Raw genomic sequence first — 21,562 nt, forward strand, 5'->3', positions numbered from 1 at the left:
ACTGTGACAAGGTTGTTAGTTACTAGCACTACAAACACTGGAGACATGTTCTTTTGAGTTTGAGCTTGTCAATTTCAAATCTGTACCATTCAAAGTAGCTACCTTTCAAAATCACTCTTTCCAGAAAAGAGAGGGGAATCCCGCTACTTAGATCCCTCCTCACAACCCCCTCCCCCACCCCTCCCCCAGGCTGCAGCAGGTTATAAAATATGCTCAGCTTGTACTATCACTTCAGTTCATACCTCTGTTGTGTCTTCTTAATAATATGTCCTGTAATTTAGTATTAAATCTTCCATGTGTATGAACAATAGCCAGCAAATGGTTAGACTGATGCCCTCTGGATCCTGGGAATGACTATTAGATAACTGCATTAGTTTTGACATTTTTACAGTGTAAAAAGTATTTGTTGAACAATTCCATCATGATAAGACAATAAGATGCTTTATTCCTTAAACAGTGAACTAAAATGGACATCCACAAGTCAAAACATGAGAAGCAACCCCCCCCCCCCAAAAAAAAAAAAACCCAACAAACACAATGATATGTAAGATGTCTTTTATCACATTTTATTTAACAAACTCAATTTCATACATTAAGTGTTTTATCTAACAGGTGATTCAATATTATTTTTCCTATATATTTGTTGCTGTCATAAAATGTAGTTACAAATTTTATTCAAAATTTTGTTACAAGTCTTCTGTTACACATAATAAGCCATTATAAAGTTAGCATTCTATTCAGCACGGAATTGCTTAGTAAGTTCAACGCATATATATAATTTTGTGAATGTGTCAATATCTAAACACATCCTATCGAAGCTAGTTATATATGATCATCAAACTAACAGAAAAATATGCAAACAAACTCTCAATTCACTGAGCCAAAATATAATTCAGTTTATTTAAAAAAAAAAAAATTGAATTGATCCATAGCAATTTCCCCCCTCCCCAAAACCTTTCCTAGAGAATCTCAAATTTTGGATCTTTTGATGATTAAAACGGTAAACCCTATATAAAGTAAAATCCATATATTAAAGAAAATAACTTTGCAAATCATTCTTTTATTTTCAACAAATCAAGTTTAGCAGACAGGCAGAAATATCCAAGAACAATAAATATCAACAAATATTTGGCTTCGATAGAAGATCGATGGTACATGCTAAAATGACCGTAATGTTGCCCATGCAATTTCTCCAAGGCGAAAAGGGTCAAGGGGAAGGGGAAAATTATGCCCTCATTTTTGTTCTACAGGTAGGATAATCATTGCCAAAAGACAATTCAACTTTTCTGTTACAGGTTTATCCCTGATGCTTAACTTTAATTTTTATATGATGTGTGATTCGTTGTGAATCATGTGAATCACATGTGATTCGTTGTGACTCTATCACCCTATTCTACTCTCTACCTGCTCTGCCCCGCTATTTTTATCCCTTGACCTAATTTCTAAAGTATCTTTCTAACATTAGCTGACAATGTAATGACTTTACAGGCTTAAGTAATTAAGAATCTATGAGATAGTCACAATATCATAGATCCACTGGCTGTCTACCAAGTAGTGACTTTGATGTATCAATGGTATACATATTCTGATTAACTAAAACGAAAAATGGAAGGTAATAATGTTATGATTCAGATTATCAATTGTAAAGCGAAAATGAGATTTTACAATATGCAGAGCTATACATTACAATCTAGGCCTACAACTTGGCAGAGATTATAATTTTCTAAAAAATATAATGACCATGGCTCTCTCCAGGAAGTGAAATTTTGATGTTTAAGCTTCCAACCTCTCCCAGTCCCACTTCCTACCCCCTCCACCACATCGCATACCCAGAATATACACTCAGGATTTCACTGTTAAGTTTTGCCTTTTAACCTATTAAAGATTACCTTCAGATATGTTATAAGATCAAAGCATAGTTTATATTGAAAAATATCACTGAGCAATAATTGCTAAATTGAAGATGATATCTCACTAATTAATAAGTGAAATATCCTTTCCACATTGATATATGTATATAAATATATATACAGTAGCTACAAAACATGCACTGATCGACACCCGACTGTCGACCATCAGACGTACCGCATTGCAGACAGTGAGAGAGCCGGTTTAAATTTCACCTGGGATACAGAAACGGCTCTCCGAGGAATACTGGCTCCTGATTGGGTGAGTACATAATGACATGCTTACGATAGAATTCGATGATCTCTGAAACAGACGCAAAGGTGTGCCCGGCCATTTGGTACTCGGTGTCGTTGATTACATGGATGATGTAGTGATGAACCTTCTGTCCATACAAGACGCACAGCATCAGACCCCCAGCCTGCAGAGAGAGATGACGAAATAATATAATGCTTTTGTTTTTAATGAATTATTACACTTGGGAAGGAACTTTTAAGCCTTAATTTTACCATACTTTAGCCAGAAATGATGGGAAGTAGAGAGACAAACTTATAGTCTTGTTGTCAAATACATAAACTCTGAGGATGGGTCTACAGAAATGGGTATCCACTCCCATTTGACGAAAAAATATCCTTTGCTTATCATGATGGCTTATATGCAAATTATAGGTAACTTATTTAATTTTTTTCTTTTCTTTCAGGCAGAAGTATCAATATCATCAAATATAATAAAGTTTAACATTTCAACACATATTTTCATATTGTTATCAAAGGCATGCAAAGAGAAAATATGTCAAATTTCCAACAGTTTCTCCATAATTTTAAGACAATAAAACTTGACTATTAGCTGAGCAAATGATCTCCATTGTTAGAAGAATTTGTTTTCCTTATCCATCTACCTAGCCTAGTCATCAAAGGTCAGAAAAAATAATAAGTGACAAGTTCATGAATTTTACCTAGAATTAATTCTGCCCATGATTCATGTACAATACAATGATCTCACACTTAATATCATCACACAGTGGCGGAGCGTCCATACAGTCAGGGGGGCAGATGCCCCCCCCCCCCCCCGACGGACTCAAATGGACTGCTGGCGCCCTTTTCATCTCTTTACCACTTTTTACTTATTCGCCATTATTGACTTTTTTTTTGCGCTCTCATCTACCTATTTACATTTGTCACATTTTATTGGTGTAATTTGGCGATGACACCTATTTATTCTTCGTTTATCTGCAAATTAGCCAGGCCCGGAAAGGGTCACTTCCGGCGATCTAGGGAGTATCTTTACTCAAAAAATGTCTGTACACTACGCGCTAACCTGTGGTGACGCTCCGCTTAGATAGTGTCGAAAGGGCCCCTACAGACCATTCTCGCCCCTCCTGACCAATACCCCTAGCTCCGCCACTGTCATCACATATAGACTTGAGCATAATTAACCAAGTTACATAAGTTGATTCATCAACTCTACATTATCACCTGATTAACTTGGTCATGCTACTATATTTAGAAAGGACAAAGCCAATGACAGATTTTCTAATTATATCACATTGCAGGTATCATCATCACAGGTGCCTGCAAGCAACCCCATCGACATGGGAACCAAATTCTAATTGACACCGAAAGCGTTCTAAAAATAGAAAACATTTATAGGGGATGAAGGCAATTTTAATATATTAACCTAACCTGACCGTATGTATTAAGTGACAACATGTATATATCCATGAAGATGCTGAGAATCACTCAAAGGATGTATCTAACAGTGGTTAGTTAAGAAACTGTGGTGTTTGGTTATATCGAATAGAGAAGAAAAGTTTTCAAAATGGGTGATTTTTGAAATTTTCTGCATGTTATTCATGGAGGTCCTTCATATGTCAATAATCCTACAGATTATTAAAGAAACCTTGCCTAGTTTATCCTTTCAAATGTAAAACAACCACAAGATGCATTTTAACATATATACATACAGAAAAAGTTCTACACATTAGTTTTAAAACTTAATGGTGTGCATGGGTACTGTATGTGGAGCAAGTGATACAGAAACAGGGCCCAATTATACTGCACTGAAATGTACTTCCAAATTTCCTATTTTCTATTTATAAATTAATATTATGTATATTATAAATGACATTAAACACATTCTGTACAAACATCTGTTAGAAAAGGTTCAGATATTGCGGATTGAATGACTTTAAATAATAGAGAAACATATTCTTGGCATCTTGGTGGAAATTTTGCAAAGCTTGAGTGCATTGACAGAATGCATTTCATTTCAATTTGCTTATGAACGAGCTGTTTGTTTAAGTACATAATAAATACACCCATGTTTTTGTTTATATACAATCCCGGCACATAATGTTTTTGTTTAGATCATTTACCCTACTAAATGATCAAAAGCTCAAATATTTTTTGTCAATAACCATTTTACTTGCCCCCCCCCCAGGACCTACAGAGTTGTAACTTGTTGTTCTTATACTGTACATACCCTATGAGAGCTATCTCTGACTAGATACTGGCATGGGTTTCCTTTTGATATCATCAGGTAGTCACATTCCTGTCTCAAGAGCTTTCCGTAGTACCAGGGTTGATTAACTGTGTTTGGAATAAACATAGGAGTTAATTTAAAACACAGAAAATAGAGACTTTAAAAAAAAGGAAATAGATTAGTAGGTACAAGCATCTGAAAATGATTTCAAAACCTATTGAAAGAAGAATTTATAAAGGCATTTGAGGAAAAAGTTTAATTAAAAGAGGATTTAAATTAAGGCATATACATGAACAAATGACAGCATGTGAAGAAATTTAGCTAGAATGGAAACTAAGCAATTTCAAACAATCAGTAGTAATACTGGTTTTTACAACAAAAAAACATATAAAAAAAACAGACTGCTTATCAATTACTGCACAATGCCTTGTTTTTATTTTTATAAATGCCTGCATTTTGTAGTGGGCAGACTAAATGATAATACAATTAAAAGTAGAGAAAACAGGTTATAATTATGAAGACTGATGGGACATTCAAGTTACCCAAACACATTGAAAAATGAAATCTTTTGAATGAATTAAACAGAAAGGAAGCTTACTGTAACTAGGGATCGGTTTCTCTTCCAGTTGGTCCTCTTCACCGTTATCATCCCACCAGGGAGTTTGGCCCTGTGTACTGGGTGACCCAGCTTGGGGACTTCTTTGTAAACATGGCACATCAGGATTTTGGCCCTGTGTACCAAGTGACCCAGCTTGGGGACTTCTTTGTAAACATGGTACATCGGGAGTTTGGCCCTGCCTACTGGGTGACCCAGCTTGGGGACTTCTTTGTATCGATGGCACATCATCCAGGTACTTATATTTCAGCTCTTTCTCCTTGGGACTCCCTCCCAACGGACTGGAATGCAAGCTGGAATGCACATGCTGACCGAGAGTGACGTGTTCGTGTGTCGTCCTAGGGACCCTCTTCGGCTCTCGCCCGTGGTGGTGGTGTGGCGGACTGTTCTGGGTTGGTTTGAAAGTATCAGTTTTGGCGATCGGGAACATATCTGCTGAATGGATCTCGCCTTTGTCTCCCTTCTGGTTGATTTTCTCTCCTGTGTGTAGGACCGTGATGTTGCTGTTGAATAGGACCAATTGACCTCCGCTACTGTGGGAACGGATGTGCTTGTGGTGGAAGCTGCGATGCTCCTCCTTCTCCGGCTGTTTGAAGACGGCGTACTCGCTGCCACCCCATCCCTCCGGTACGCTTCGGACACTTCCGTCTGAGTTACGCTTGGGGGGCGGTTCACATTTGATCCTCTTCTCTTTGGACAGAGAGAGATCCTGTTTTAAGGCTAAACTGAGAAACTCAATTTCTCTCTTCCTTGTCGTGGCCTCTTCGTCGCAGGACGATTGGTATTCTTCGTTACTCCCTGTAGTCTCGTCTTCCTCGAACGAGGAGCCAACGTGCTTGGGAAAGAAACCCTCGTTGTAGAGCTGCAAGCAAGGAGGCTTATAGGTGACCGTCTCGTATCCAGTTTGCCGAGGACTATCCAGATCCCGTTTCTTTGGACTGGGAGATAGTATGTCCTCTTTCTGATCGGGAGGGGTCGCCTTATGGTCCTTGATGGGTAGATGTGGGGTGTTTAAGCGAGGTGCAGGCAGAGGTCGGGAGTGATGGTAAGACTCTGCGCTCGTGAAATGTTGCAGATTATGATCCGACGAACTCTTCTCCTAATAAAAAAACAAAAAACACATTAAAACGGAAGAATGTTATTACTGAAAATGATTAAACCCAAGAACTAACTAGGTAAAAAGAAAAAAAAAAAAAAAACGGAACTTACAATCAAGTTTGTTTTCAAATATCAGTGACGTAGTAGGATAATAACTTGCAAGTAAAGTTCAAACAACAGACGGGAATTATCGACCCAGATAAACTCTTTTGCAGAACTTGTCAAATTTTTGAAATCAGTCATTAAACTCGACAGTTGTACTATATGATTCGGTGATCACCGTGGCCGGATGTGACCCTGGGCTCCTAGCAACCAAAAGGGAAACACATGCACAAAACTGTTGCCAAAAAAGTTCAGATCTTTGTTTTGGCAACACATCCAAGTGCTGTCAGTTATATGTTGGCACGGAAGCCATCGACAGGACACGGGTACAAGATCAGGAAGGCCACCTCATAGGGTCACTGATGACATCAATTTACTCTCTTGGAAAATCACAACAGAATCATCAACTTCATTGATCTGTGGCATAATTGTCAGGAATTTTGTAGAAATGGTGGACTCACAGTAGCATGCAAAGGGTGCATAACCAATGTTTAAAGATTTAATACTGTACTTGCTGAGGGCTAACAAATGTCTCTTTGTATATATGGTTAAGAATGGAAGCAATGGTAAAACATTCATCTTTTGAACTTGTTAGAAGAGCTTCCAGGGGTGCCATGGGAACAGTGGTGGGGGAGGAGGTGTGTGTGGAGTGCAGGGTAGAGAGACAGGCAGGCACGTGGAGTGCCGCTGGTCAATCCATCATTTCAATCTGCTCAGTGTCTATAGTCCATCTAATCATACAAGTGATCAATCAAGGCTCCAGATTCTTTGTGTTCTTTTGCATTGTTTAATGTCACCTGGTCAATCTTATCCAATCCACTGTTAGATATTTAAATTACCGCATGGAACGTGGGACTGAAAGTTACTCATTTGCTGACAGGCTATGACTGTTGGGAGATTCGAAACTCAGTTGTGTGCAACTATTTAACAGATAAATCGTGGCTTACCTAAGTTTTCAAGGGTCTGAATGATTATGTTCTAGTTTCGGGACCGTAATTCAGTTTACTAGCTGATCAACAGAAAACGTATGTCAAAGTCGAACAACTGCTGTTATATTTTCACGCTGTGAACGATTAGTACATGAAAGTAGGCCATTTGCTGTCAACCAAATGGAATGTACGCACTAAGGAAGAGTTAGTTTGACCTTTAAAACCTACATATTTGCAAGGAATGTTAGACAGGAGCTAAAATATCAATATGCTCTCTTAGAAATTTATGTTAAATTTGGACATTCTCTTTGAATGACATGATCTAAATTTCACAGACATGATTTATCTCTGGATGAAAATCTCCTTGAGACCAGTTTTTTGTCTATTTAGCTACTATTTTTGTTAAACGACTGCATGCATGTAGGGGTTAATGTCATCTACCTATTTCTATCAAAGACTGTCATAAATGATTTAGGTCGGAGTCATCAAGAATCAACTTTTCTCAAATTTCCTGTAAAATTTGGCCCATGGATTACATAAATACAACTGAAAAGTATGCTCAGTGGAATAACCTGCCAATATTTTTTTTTAATAATAGTAGTCATTTTTAATTAAAAGAACTCTTCCGACTTCAATTAGACAAAACCCAAGGAAACGGCATTTCTTAGTGATTCCGTCCAAGATATATCTTGCAAGTTTAACATGACCAAGCAGATCACCAACGTACTTAAAGTGCCTGAATTACAAGGGAATCTATGATCATTCTAAATATATCTAAACCATAAAGACTGACTTCCCAGAAATAATTTAGGTCAAATGGTGTATTCTTAGTCATATTTAGACTATAAATTACAACTTCATTCATATAGCTCTAAACGCAAGTTTATTCTAATAAATACCTTGGGCGAACCTGTGAGGTTAAAAAAAAAATGGCTTAAATGTAACCATGCAGTTGTGGCCTAATTCTTTCCTGGTTGAATGCAAAGGTATCCCCTAGTTCGCCCATTTTCTCCCCGATTGATGGGGGAGTTGTGGGCCCCATGTCCCCTGCCCCACCCCCTTGGACATACTACAGTGACATAACTTTCATCTGTCTTATTACATTGACTGCCTATAATTGGTACAAACCTCTAGGTTGACGTTTTCATAGTTATGACCGCCTTCCCGTTGTTGAAAGACTACGTTCACGTAGGTCTCGGCTTCGACTTCTGACCCTCTGGTATCCTCCTGCACTCGTGACTCGCAGAGGATGGTCTCTGGGGTTTGATCGGTAGAGTCCAGGCTCTCGGAACAGCTATTCGAGGGGCTTGGGTGGTTCTTGTTGTACCTTGGAAGTGGCACCGGTTTCTTTATCTGCTGATTCTTGGCCTCCTGTTTGGCTTCCTTTGACTTTGATGAACTGCCACCAAATTTACCAAATTTCATCGTCGGAAAAATCTGCAGAAATTTTGTCCTCTGTTTCGTCTCGCTCACGACCGGGGAACAGACATCTTTCTTTTCCACCTTCATCTTCTTCAGGTCTATCGAATTCTGCTTCGAGAGCTTACGTCTAGTCATCGCCTTTTCCAACTCGGTGTTTCTCATGCTACCCGGGATAGGGGGTGGGTTCCTCAGGGAGGTCGGAACGGTTTCTTGGTGACTAGGAACACTTCCAGAGGCACCTACCGACCCAACCTCATGACTATTGGAAGAATAGCCCAGGTCACTGCTACTGTCCCCACTCTCCCCAGAAGACTTGCGGCGGACTTTCTTCTGCATCGCCTGCACCGCCTGCATGATGTCCTGCGTCGCGCCAAGATCCGAGGCATGTCGGCCCGTTCTGAAAAACTTCTTCATTTTCCTCGTCGGCGTATCCTGCTTGCCTCTTTCGACTCTTTCAGCGGCCATTTTCTCCTGATGGGTTTCCTCGTTCTTAGGGGTTTCTACCATAAACACGTCGTCGTGCCATGGTGCTTCGGCAGAAGGGAGGGTTCTGGTCTTATAGTTCTCTTGACTGTTACATTCTTCGATTTGCTCGCATCTCTCCGAGGAGGAGATTTTCTTGCCTCTCGGTGTGTGGGGAGATGAATGAGATCTACGTCTTCTCGGTGGGGTAACTGTCCCAGAGTGTTTCTTGAGAGGGGTAAGAAGAGAACAATTTTGTTCAAATGAATGTTCAATGTTCAATCAGTATCTAAATTAGTTTTGAAAAATTTGCAAATTTGCAAAATGAAAATCATGCATTAAAAATAAGAGGATATTTTGTCGAAAATTACTCTTTCCATCTTTTATTGTTTTCCCTTTTCTTCTCTTCCTTTCTTGTTCCTTAAAATAATTCTATAAATTAGTGTTATTTGCCATATTTTCCGATTTTAGTATTTTTTTTCTCAAAGTTACAGTTTATATAATTCTTTATTTTCCAAGGTATATTTATCCCTTCAAAATTAAAATAAACTAAAAATGCAAGTCATATTTTTATTCCATATGCGACACCACAAACCCTCCATTAGTCGTCTGAAAGAAGATCAATGGTTCGCTCCATTATTTTAGAACGATGCATTTGATCAAGTAACTAGTTCGATAACGTTATGCTTCAAGATCATGGGAGCAAGACATCTTGAAACTCAACATATTAAATCCAACAGAAAACAATTCATTCCTTACAAGGCTTCACTAATTAGTTACTTCCTTTCAACTCAATAGTAAAATCCTGTTCCAATTATACCAACTGCGGGCTCTCCGCGCGTGACCTTAATAGGTCGACGTAAATGACACAGTCGCACCTCGCCGTCCAATCTAGGAGAGGTCACTTTGTGTCAAGAAATCTTAAATATAAATTATCCTAGGTGAGTGAGTTGGGTGATCAGATATATGACACTGAATGAGACCCGCAAGTCACAAGTTTTGGTCCTTCGAAAAATCTCCTTTGGCATTTTTATTAACTCTTAGTTTAAAGGGGAAATAGGTGACACTTGGGCAGTTGTACATATGTAAACTTTGTTCACGTCTTTCATCAAACTAATTTGTATCTACACCAATCTGCCTTACAATATCAATATCTTCCATGTAATATAAATCAGACTTGTCTCATAGTTAATGATACATTGTAAGCAGAAGACTGTCAATTAAAATTTATAGACTTTATGGCCCCATACAGCAGTCAAACACCATAACAGACAGAACTACTTGCAAAATCTTTCATCATAATAAAGTTTTTGATTTTATGCAACTTGTTAAACAAATTTCCTGAAATGTCACATGTGATCTATTGATACTCTCAGGAACAAGTCAGATACAACAAGATGAAAATATATATATATATATTTATTTTCAGTAAACTTGAAATGTTACTTCAAACTGAATTACTTGACTGAGGGTTTGTACTTATGTACAAAATCAACAGGACAATTGTATAATTCATTCTAAAAAAAAAAAAAGTTCCCAGAATTTAAAAGTTAAAGAAGCTAATTCCCTATTGAAAAAAATGAACCTAATAGAGGAGAGAAAAGACATTGCAAGCTCCTACCTTGCACTCACTGCGTTGGTCATCTCTCATGGGTAAATTAGGAGGAACATCCTGGGCGCCTTCTTCAAATTCTTGAATGCCACAGGAGACTTGTAGAGGATCGTCAGCTACAATAGAGTTGTGAGGAGTTCCCCTGCAAATAAAAAAAAAAATAGTACTCAGTTCAAAATTCATCAAATTGTTAATCATGTTTAAATACGGTTACAGTTTGTTTACGGTTAAATGGTTTTTAGACCAATGGGTAAAGGTTAAATAGAGCCCTCCAGCTGGTACAGCTGTTAAACTCAAAAATTTAAAGTTGCAGACATTGGATATCCTGCTTCCACTACAATAGTATTACTCAATATGTTTTGTATGTTGGTGGAAAAAACATGAAAAAAGAATGCCACATACAAATATCTCACTGTTATATAAACGTAATGTGATGGAAGGCCTCAACAAGGGTAGGGGGAAGTGGGGAGGGGCAAGTGGGGAGGAGCAATTAAGTGGGGAGGGAGAAGCAACCAACAGCAACGAATGGAATCTCTTATTGCACCACCTACCATCATCTAAGAATGTTCAACCTTAACACTTGTTGAGATTATTTCACTTGCTTCAACTCTACAAATTCATCCAACTATTATATCTACTGCAGCATCCAACCAGATAACTTCTAGTCTTCAAGGGCAGAGTAATTTTGGAAAGAGAAAGAGGTGGGGAATGAGAACTCCTCCCGCTGTGGGTTTACACGACACACATTTTGCCCAAAAAAGGTTCCCTTGAAATGATTGGACATGCATCGTATCCTAGCTAACCACCAACCATCCTTTTACAGTGATGGTGTCTTTAAAAGTTTTCAGACGTTTGAGGTTATGTTTTGCCGTTTTAAATTGATCATTCTAGCAAACTTGAGAGGAAGAAATTATTTATGGATCATTTGGGGAACGACAGTACTATGTTATCCACAGGACCTACTTTGTAAGTGATCCTTTGCTGAACTTTTACAAGTCACGTACTATTGGAGTGTTAGTGACTTGTTGTGTGGAGTGTGTGGAGTGTTAGCTCAGTGGTTAACACCGGTGCCTTCCAATCATACAGTCCCCGGTTTGAGTCACTCCAAGATTAATATATGTCGTCCAGTTACAGAGTTGTTGACAATTGACAATTCATAATCATGAACGTTAAATATGAATGTAAGAGACGGACTTCGGTCAGCTTGCGGCTTTGATAAGCCAATGAGGCTTCTTCGCGAGTTCCTGCTTGCAGGAGGATCTAAATACATACATACTATTACAAGTTTTACTGAGTTTTAAAGGTATTACAGACTACAAAAACCATTGCAGTTTCTTGGTACTTTTGTATTATTACTTTCAAACTTTCTCTTCGACATATTTAGAACATTGAAGTGAAAGTCGGACATACTTTCCATCCCTCTCCGGAAATATGATGGTACTGTATTGAACGCTGACATCTGTGATATGAATGAAAGGTTTTTCTCCCTTCTTTCTGTGGGTAACGGAAAAAGAGAAAATTGATAGATTTAGCGAAATGTAAATAAATCATTTTCAATTTTCCAACTACAATGTAAAATAGATGAGAACAACCAGAGACACAATTAAACCATCATTCCATCTTATGTCGAGATAGTTATAATAGTTAATTCTCTCAAAACTCATGAAATATTGTAAATTAAAGATAATTTGAATTCAAATAGGGCCGTGCAAAACACTCGCTGAATACACAGATGTCAATCTTGCATGAGCTTTTTTTGTGTGTACAGTGCTGTATTTTACAGTATATAAACACCCATATAATTTAAGCTTGCATCTGCTTGCTACGGCTTGGCCTGAGTGAGAACTGCAATACATACACGTCCTGTTGGTTATCGGCATAGCTATAACTTACACAATAACATATCACATACAGTACAAATCTTTGCTGGTTTAATAATGCACTAAATGTGAGTCACATAGTAAAAATAATATTGAAGGACAAAATTAAATTAAATAAAAAAAAATAAAAAAAATTTGTTAGCTATATATATCTTAGCTATGACACACTCTTAAATGGAGAGGCACAAGTTCATACAATTAAATGTGTGACGTAGTTATACAACCCAGCATACCAGCACAACTTTTAGATACTCAGTGTTGGAATAACAGTTGGATATACTTATGACGGTCAATTAAGTAGCACAAATTTGGTCAAGTCGGCATTAAATGACCAATACAGATCAAAAGTACATTGTACCACTCTACAGTGCCTTTAAAACTAGGTCTTCTACTACTCTAGTTAATTCTGGTCATGTTGGATATTACATCATGAATATTCAATACTTCATACACCAGTTCACCTTATTAACATAAATTCCATATCACCTTGGCCTCTATTTCACCTATGACCAATAGCAATGTTAATTAATTTTTGAGTGAAGGTGAGTGTTCATACTGACCTATACTCAACCTCCATCGACCTAGTTATTCGATGCTTGGACTTAATGGTCAAAACGATTTTAAACTTCTGCTAAATTGTCCGTAACTTTGGAAGGTCTCTTTGATGCCATAGTGCATCCTAGTCAGAATTTGTTGTCTAAAGCAATCTTTTGAAAGAAATGCTTCAGAAAGATTAATTTTTGTCAATGAAATCCTTTATCATTCTTTGACAACTCATTGGCTGTATTGTTAATTGATAGTAGGCAAATTAATTACAGGCTCTTGTACTTACACTTCCTCGGATAATAGTAGGCTACTACTAGCTATGAAAGCTACCAAACAAGAAAGCAAAATAAAATAACTTAATAAAACTGTTAGCAAACTGCTTATCCACTATCTTACAGCCTGTGTAAAAGAATGTGTAAAAGTAAGCAGACTATTGAATCTAAAGTTTGATGAAGGTCCCTAGCTATCTTGAAACACAACAAAGTACAATAACTAATATTGATATTATTATCCACAAGGTTAAGCAAACAGTTCCTCAGGATTAGTCTCATATGTATGGGTCAATCAGGCTAGTCCAATATTTGACAATTTTCTTGTCACTGTTACCCTGTGCATCTGTGTTATACAACGTAATTCAATCGATGAATTAAGTACAACTAATCCTGGCTGTTGTTCTTCTAGTCTGGCTTGGACCATGCAGACAAAAACTTCATTACAAAGTTACTATAATATACAGTTTCCTTGGTTAAAATGGACATCAAACTTGTCACAAATTTGATCTTTTAACCTATGGAATGACCCCTACATACAGTAATTGGTTTCCATGTTCTAGATATGTAATAAATATAAACTGTGAGCTGTCATTATTGAATCAATTTAAGTCTTTGTTCGTGCCAAGTTTTTAATAATTTACTCATTAAATTCTCAGAAATGAATCATGGAGGGCTGCTATGACCCTGCAGGAAGCAGGTAAATGCACTTAATACTATTCAACTTATTATTTAATACTTTGTTGTCGTCATCATGAAATGTCCTGTGGAATTCTTGCTATGTTTAAATTCTTTAATAAACAAATCTAATAAAGATTATAAACTTTGTATCTGAGAGTTAAATATATCCCAGAGTATGAAAGCTGAAAAAGAATTTTAAGAAAGAGCTGGTCATCATGTATTTCACTAATGGGTAAAAACATATTTTTTTAGTGAGTGTCTAAAATAAGAATTAAAAAATTATATAATCACAATACAAATTAACATTGTTCTGACAAAGTATATGTGTTTTAAAGACCCAGCATTACTGGAAAATGTTAGAATGCATATTATCCTCATAATTCAAGCAGCAAAGAAAGTCTGTCATTAAAACTAACCAATACTGATATGCAAAGAAATGGTTTCACACATGTGCTGGGCCAGGATGCTTGCCCAAGCCAACTTCCAAATACACAGACAGAGAAACAACAACAAATGACAATTTAGAGACAATTCAGAAACTATGATGGCTCAATAGGGACAAAGGGAAAAAATAAGTGTGCCTAAATCTCAAAATTTTGACTTTTTATCTCCAAATTTTGACTTTTTATCTCCAAATTTTTATTTATCAAAATTCTTATCTCAAAATTTTATCCTTTTATCTAAATAATTTTTCTTTCCTATGTCCCTATTAAGCCACCGTAAGAAACAGAACAATGGTGTTGAAGAGAATGTGCTCACCCTGTGGAAGGCTTTGGTACAATTTCTACTTCAACGTAGTTTAATTTTCGAGCTGCGGAGGAAAATGAAAATTAATGTATAATATGAGTTATCTGACATCGTTGGATATGGCACCAACATTTCTATTCTAACATTGTTCCATTGTAAGATAGTTTTTTGGCTTTCCCTTACTTGTTCAATTAGTAACCAAAGTTTTGGTTTTGTCAAAACAGGCTCTACTATAAATTACATGCAGGACAGTAGAGAATGACTGAAACTCAATAGGGCAAAAATAAATTAGTTTTCATACAAGAAAGCCCACCAAACAAATACACAATGCTCAGAAACCAGGCTATTTAGGTTCATTTCTATATTTTATATTAAGTGAAAGAATAGTTTATACCACAAAGATTTTCCAAGTCAATGTCAAGGCCTTAAATAAGGCACAGCAATAACAAAAGAATACCTCAGTGTTAAGAGAAAATGACTAAATATCATGCGCATTACACCAAACTTAATCAATATTTATTTAATCTTTATTTGTTTGATATAAAAATGTTAATCCACTACAAAATGGTCAAGAAAAAGATACACACAACTTCTACAAATTTCTACAAAAATTGTTAATATGTTCAAGGAATGTCTCAGATTATAGATAAATAAATAGTAGTATCATTTTTTTCCAGTTACACAATCACAATTTAAAGTTTTGAAAAATAAATGACTTAACTCTGTAACTCTACATTTTTCTGTCTAAGAATTCTCAAGTGGATAGCTACACTTGATATTTTGCCAAAACCACAATTATAAAATGAGCATTTCATTTATCATTTTAACATTGATTAAAATGATTAAAGTAATACATCATTCATATGTAAAATATATCATTTCAACAATTCCAGAGAACTTGCTATAAAATTGCTGTCAAATGCTGTTTTGAGAAAACTGTTGAAGAATTATTGCGAATAATACATGTGATCAACTGATCAATTCATCCTTTGTCAAATTTCCCAAAATGTTTACATTGAACATTTAAACTCCTTCACAGTGTATATTAAAAGTTCCAAAGTTTTGCTGCTTGGAATTGCTTCAGGAGGATATCATTGTCAACACCATTAGCCAAAACTTAACCTAAACAACTGAAGGAAACCATGAAATATTCGCTAATTTGGCTGCAGCCTGAGGTGGAAAACAAGTTAGGTATTGTCTCAAAATTAGAGTATAAAATGTGTGTTGTATATATTAAGAGTATACTATTTACAATTTTAAAAACAAACAATTCATGCATTTGGCGCTTACTTAACTTTCACAGAGGTCCGTGATGTTTGTCACAGCATTAACTTTGTGCTAAATCCATGTACTATGGTTGTTATTTTGCAGGGTTTTTTTTTTATGCAGATCGAAACCAGCGAATAATTATGAATACACAACCAATTTGCTTTTAAGTACATTAAATATCCAGTGTTACCTACTATGCTACTCTCAATGACAGATTGTGCTCTCTATACATCTCAGTTAATACTCATCTATCATCTGTGGGGCAAAAATCTCATTTCACCAGTAATTATAAAAGTACACCCACAGGTTTCCTACCAAACGTATAACAGTGCTTCATTTCCAACCACTCACCAATATCCTTGTTTTGATGTGTCCGGTTAGATTTCAGGAAAAGCACCTTTTCCCAATTAAAATGTGAATGAAGGCAAATAGTAAAGTCTATTTTTATCATAACCAGTGTGAAAATATTTTGCATGACACATATACCCTACAAATAAAAGTCACCAATTATTAAGTTACACATTTCTTACACAGCAAAGCACTTTCCCAGTTCTTAAGTTTTCTTTCATTTTGGCCACCATGCAAAATCCTGAATTTTCCAAGAAAATTTGCGATTGCTATATATTAGGGAGAGAAAAATACCTCTTAAAGTTGCATTCAAAGACACAGCTGAAATTATTTTTAGATTCATTAGTAAACTCCTTTGACTCAGAGCTCATTCGATCATTCGTACTGACCCCAAATTTAAAACACACTCAAAATTGCTACAGATTTTCAAACAAACTTTCTTGGCAACTCTGATCCTCCAAATTATTCCTAGCTGCACTTAGGATTACTAAAATAGATGATTCAATATCTCAGGACGAATAACTACTTTTACGGAGGCAGAAAACTGCTGTTGAAATTTCAGCATTAATGCTAACCATTATTTGACTTTCTAGCATATTTGGGGTCCATACTGAGGACCTTTAAGCTACTATGCATAATGCTAGTATAGCAATATGATCATGTTGTCTTCATAGAAGTAAATGATAAAGAAATCACCACAGCCGGATAAAACACGTTCTCCTCACTTTTCTTTAACTTCTCTTCTTTTCACGTTTCAAGACAAACACGTTAGAATTATCAAAAGGAAATGCCAACATGCCAACTAACATGGAAATCACCATTAATTATCACTAAGATGACCCTCTTATTGTTCCATTGTAAAAAACAATGCTCTAAATAGTGCAACAATGCTACTCAAAGTATTTTAGATTATTTTTTCATTTTTGGCAGGTGATCCAACAAATTATTATAATCTGCTTTTTCAATTGCATTGATTTGTGTGGCTTTGTCATTTGACAGAGTATTAAATTTTACAGACTCAGTATTAAGGATAATGATGTTACATGAGTCCAGCCATTCAGTCCAGGACAGTATTGCCAAAGATCTTCATCGGGCAGCATGATATGAATAGCTCATTGGACTGCCAACCTTAACAATCAAGAGCCAGAAACAAATTTAGGAGAATAAAGATGGACCATGGCTGTAATTTTTAAAGTTTTTGGCACCAACATGTACCATTTACCATGAGGTGCATACTGTATATTGGCATCGAACGGATGCTGAATGATATTGGTTCATAATAGCTGATGATTAATAAAAGAGGAGGCTCACATGACACAAAGCGTTTCAGAGTTTTTGTTTTAATCGACCCCTTCACTATGGACAAGATGGGTTGCATTCTTCCTAACATGCCATTTTTTAATACACAGTACTCCAAGAATAGAGTTCCATGTGAATGAAGATTTCTGGATGTGAAGTTTAGGAAAGATACAGGCATACTTGGGTAATCAAAACCAACTGAAATATGTATTTCTTTCACATTTTACACTTCTGTAGTTAGCATATCATACAACCTATAAACAAAAACAGGATAGTGGAAAAGTTGCTAGCCGTTTTGCATCCCAGAATAGAAACAATGTACGAGCTCTGCAAATTATAATCAATTATTTATAATTATGTAGTAATTATATCATAACAAACATTACACTACCACGTTCTCTAGTCGTCTATTAAAACGTTTCCCAAAATAAATTAAATACGAGGTTATACCCTGTAGTACCAGTTTATAATATATACTATAAAAATTGTAAACCTGATCCACTAACTTACCTTGCATACTTGCAACAGCTGCAGTTATCATGATGTAGGCAGGTCAAGGCCCAGCTATCTTCAAGATTGAAAGAGATATTCCAAATTCATCCAAAAGCTGGTTCTAAAAGATTAATATCATAAACATTAAATAATTAATTGAGAGTCGATTCCGTTCTGCTTCATGCTAGCAAGCTATTTAGTGCATGGAAGGGTGAAATCAGAGTTTTTTGGTAGTTGTTTGAGCCCACTTTATGCAAGCTTGCTCAATGTACAAAGGTAAAGTGCAAGCCATTACTATTAACTACGTAGATTTAAATGTAAACAGTACACCTGTGGAAGTCCAAATGATATCTCTGAAACAAAAGCAGAATAAAAAGTCTAATGGAGATTTGCTGAAGTAATTAATGCTACTTTTACAGCTGAATGCATTTTAGTTGTATTGTGCATGCATGGTGCACTGACAAAATTGCTCAGATATCTTTAAAGACAACTAAATCATGATTTAATTAGAGCAGCAATTCTGAAAAATTGGAGGATTGGCTTATTAAGGAAGCAGGATATCCATGTAAAACTTGAATTGAAACTCTGATATTGCAATTAGTACTTCCTGATCACAAAAATTATAAAAACTTGAGAGCTTGGCTAATTCTTTTGATGAGCAAAATATCAATCACTGTAAGATGCCATATTAGTGTTCTGGACAACTACAAAAGCACAAAATAATAATTGAACAACACTGGAAACAATGTAGAGAGGATGAAAAATACTCAATGTATGAAACCAACCTACCTAAAAGCATAAAATTTCCAATAACTTTCAGTAATATTTATTGCAGCATAATTATAGAAAAGGAAAGAAAAGGAAGCCAGCAAAATGGAACTGTATGTAAATAGTTTGATATTGCTTACTTAGAATGAACTTACCTTGTACAGACCTACAAAGATTTGCAAACTGTTGTATTCAATACATTTATCACAAACTTCCATACAGAAGACACAATCGATCCACAACTATTGAAAGATCAAATGCAAAATATTGAAGTTATTTGGCATCCACACAAACGGCTGGAAAAATATTCCTGCAGCTAGGCGGTGTCACAATGCCATAGTGAGTGAAAGTTTCTATGACAATGTCATAACTTTTTAAACATAGATAATGCAGAGCAGGCTGTGGCTCGTAAGATATTAAAATATTTTCATTCCACCGAAATATTTCTCTGAACAAAACAAAAACATTTGTCAATGCGTCCCGGAGAAACAGAGTAGATGTAACAACCGTGCAGTTTTACCTATGGTTCTAGTGCGAAGCTATTGCGCACTTTGGACGGGCATACAGCGAAAAAGGAAACTGACTAATGAGCAATTCCTGCCTAGGGAATTCTTCATGCAGAGGAAAGGGACGTCTAGATGGTAATGACTCTTTTCCTATGACAGAAGGGGAGGTGCGACATCCATTCAACGTCACAAAGTGTTGAATCATAATAATTGCAGCACAAGGGGAAAAGTCATGCAGTAATACATCTTGTAATGACCCCCTTTTGATTCCACTCAGTGAGGCCTCTTTTAACTCCTGAGAGAAATAAAGAGGACCTGTAAATGGACTAAGTGATATATAATGATTAGGAGGAAACGGTTTGACTTAGATATGAGAGCATAAAAACAGCAGGTTTTTTATTATTATTTTTTTTTTAAATTGAAAAGTTAAAAGGGATTTATCTAAGAAGCATGAGAGCGATTAGGAAATGCACATTTTATTGGAACATGCTAACTTTAATAGGTACCCCTGGTGCTGTGGATGTGGCATTTCCTGAGAATCCATGGTACTGAATGCTTATGGGGTCTTCATCATTATTACACTGAATGAATGAGGAGGTGAATGGTTACCCCCTCATGCTGTTGATGTAGTATTTCCTGAGAAACCATGGTACTGAACTGCTGAATGGAACTGCACCAATATTAGGATTAAGAAGGAGCTGTTCATCTGAAAAAAAGCAAGAAAGAATACAGAATTTACAAACCAATCTGTTATGATTAAAATGTTTACTCATAATGCAAGACTACTTTACTATAAAATCATCATAGTAATGCACTCTATCCTATTTATTTTGAACATTCTACATGTGTTGAGGAATATATAGTGGATTAATGGGTTAATTATCGACATGTTGAAAATCACCTGAAAGATTAACACTGGTTTCCATATAAGAGTCCAAACAACAACAACGGTCATGTAAAATAGTCATCATGCAAGTTTCCCTTTCATCACAAATTCTGAAATTTACAGCTGATATAGTTCACTAATAAAAATGTAGTTAAAATCCATGAACTAGTGACATAGGCAATGCAAAGACTCAAGTGGACATGATAAGAATCAATGTAAATTTGTCTACTATTTGCTAATTTGCAAAACAAGACTTAGGTGCTTATATGCTTCCTAGCCACATGTGATAAAAAAAGGTCAGTGTTCACTGAAGAATGGTGTTTTTCAGTGTGTCAAATGAACAAGACAATGACCGAAATGACACAATTACTGTAATCCTCATTCATATTATAGGTCCTAGACCTATATATGATTGTTGTTTTAAACTGGACGAGATTATCAAATCCCCTTCCCACCCCCTTCCAAGTCAAATTGTGATAAGAAGTTTTATGGTCTTTGAGTAGTAGCCTAAAAACTAGAGCAAACAATTTGGTTGTCAAAAACCACTGAAATATCAAAGTGGAAACATGATGTACAGTACCTCATGAGTCATGGTAAATGCATCGTCATGATATAGCTTTAACTAGTTAGAACTTAGATGATTATGTTTCAAGCAGTTCAGGTGTTACACATGGCCTAAGTTAGTTTGTATTAAAGAGTAAGGAATGGATATGCATGCTCCTAATTACAAAACAGTCCTGTATGCTTAGGCCTAAACATTACGCTTATCCTTACACTAACGAACACAGGCTACAATAGGCCAGATGCTATAGGCCTAGCCTAGGCTACATATCTTCCGCAAACTCGTCGCGAATGGGGATGTGAGTTGCTGTCGTCTCAATCTGAAGTAGAGATCTGCAGAAGGCTTTGCTCTGGTTGAATGGCCTTTACTTTTATCGTCCCAACTTTTGAGTTTGACTGTCATGTTTGATTGTGTTGATGACACAGTCTTTTTTGTGGTAATTGCCCCAACAATTACATTACTTTCATTGCAATCGTGCAGACTGCCGGTAAACTTTATTTATAGCAAGCTACGATAGCTAGTGATGATCAATGACAATGTACACTCGCACATTTGGCTAATGCGTGTTGCACTGGATATTGAACGCCAATCAGGTAAAGGTTGCAGGTACCTTGCCATACAGTGGCTGATCATTGAACGATTCCCCTCGATCCCGGGGCCGCGGCTACGGCTCCGCTCATTC

At 36.4% G+C, this 21,562-nt stretch overlaps 1 protein-coding gene across 4 annotated transcripts; it reads right to left on the reverse strand.

Moving 5' to 3' along the window:
• Positions 1-906: 906 nt before the first annotated feature.
• Positions 907-21,352, reverse strand: LOC139981234 (uncharacterized). Of its 4 annotated transcripts, XM_071993458.1 has the most exons (11): positions 21,093-21,352; positions 19,939-20,138; positions 19,082-19,168; positions 18,177-18,279; positions 14,763-14,814; positions 12,038-12,121; positions 10,637-10,769; positions 8,260-9,243; positions 4,985-6,101; positions 4,387-4,493; positions 907-2,326 (listed from the first exon to the last, which is right to left on the reverse strand). In XM_071993458.1, exons 4-11 carry the CDS (start codon positions 18,205-18,207, stop codon positions 2,120-2,122), a joined length of 2,715 nt encoding a protein of 904 aa, XP_071849559.1. In that variant the 5' UTR covers positions 18,208-18,279; positions 19,082-19,168; positions 19,939-20,138; positions 21,093-21,352; the 3' UTR covers positions 907-2,119. The 4 variants fall into 4 exon arrangements, with proteins under 4 accessions (XP_071849559.1, XP_071849561.1, XP_071849560.1 ...); XM_071993460.1 differs by lacking the exon at positions 19,082-19,168 and having other exon boundaries at positions 20,042-20,138; XM_071993459.1 differs by lacking the exon at positions 19,082-19,168.
• Between the last annotated feature and the right edge of the window lie 210 nt (positions 21,353-21,562).

This window comes from Apostichopus japonicus, chromosome 15 (assembly GCF_037975245.1).
Source record: "Apostichopus japonicus isolate 1M-3 chromosome 15, ASM3797524v1, whole genome shotgun sequence".
NCBI lineage: Eukaryota > Metazoa > Echinodermata > Holothuroidea > Aspidochirotida > Stichopodidae > Apostichopus > Apostichopus japonicus.

What these genes read in the sequence shown, in the direction of transcription:
- LOC139981234 (XM_071993460.1), bottom strand. Translation starts at nt 18,207, where the DNA reads ATGATAACTGCAGCTGTTGCAAGTATGCAAG. An exon ending in GAAACCGATCCCTAGTTACA is followed by an intron (nt 4,494 to 4,984) that starts GTAAGCTTCCTT and finishes TTCCAAACACAG; the next exon opens with TTAATCAACCCTGGTACTAC. An exon ending in TCAGAGATAGCTCTCATAGG is followed by an intron (nt 2,327 to 4,386) that starts GTATGTACAGTA and finishes CTCTCTCTGCAG; the next exon opens with GCTGGGGGTCTGATGCTGTG.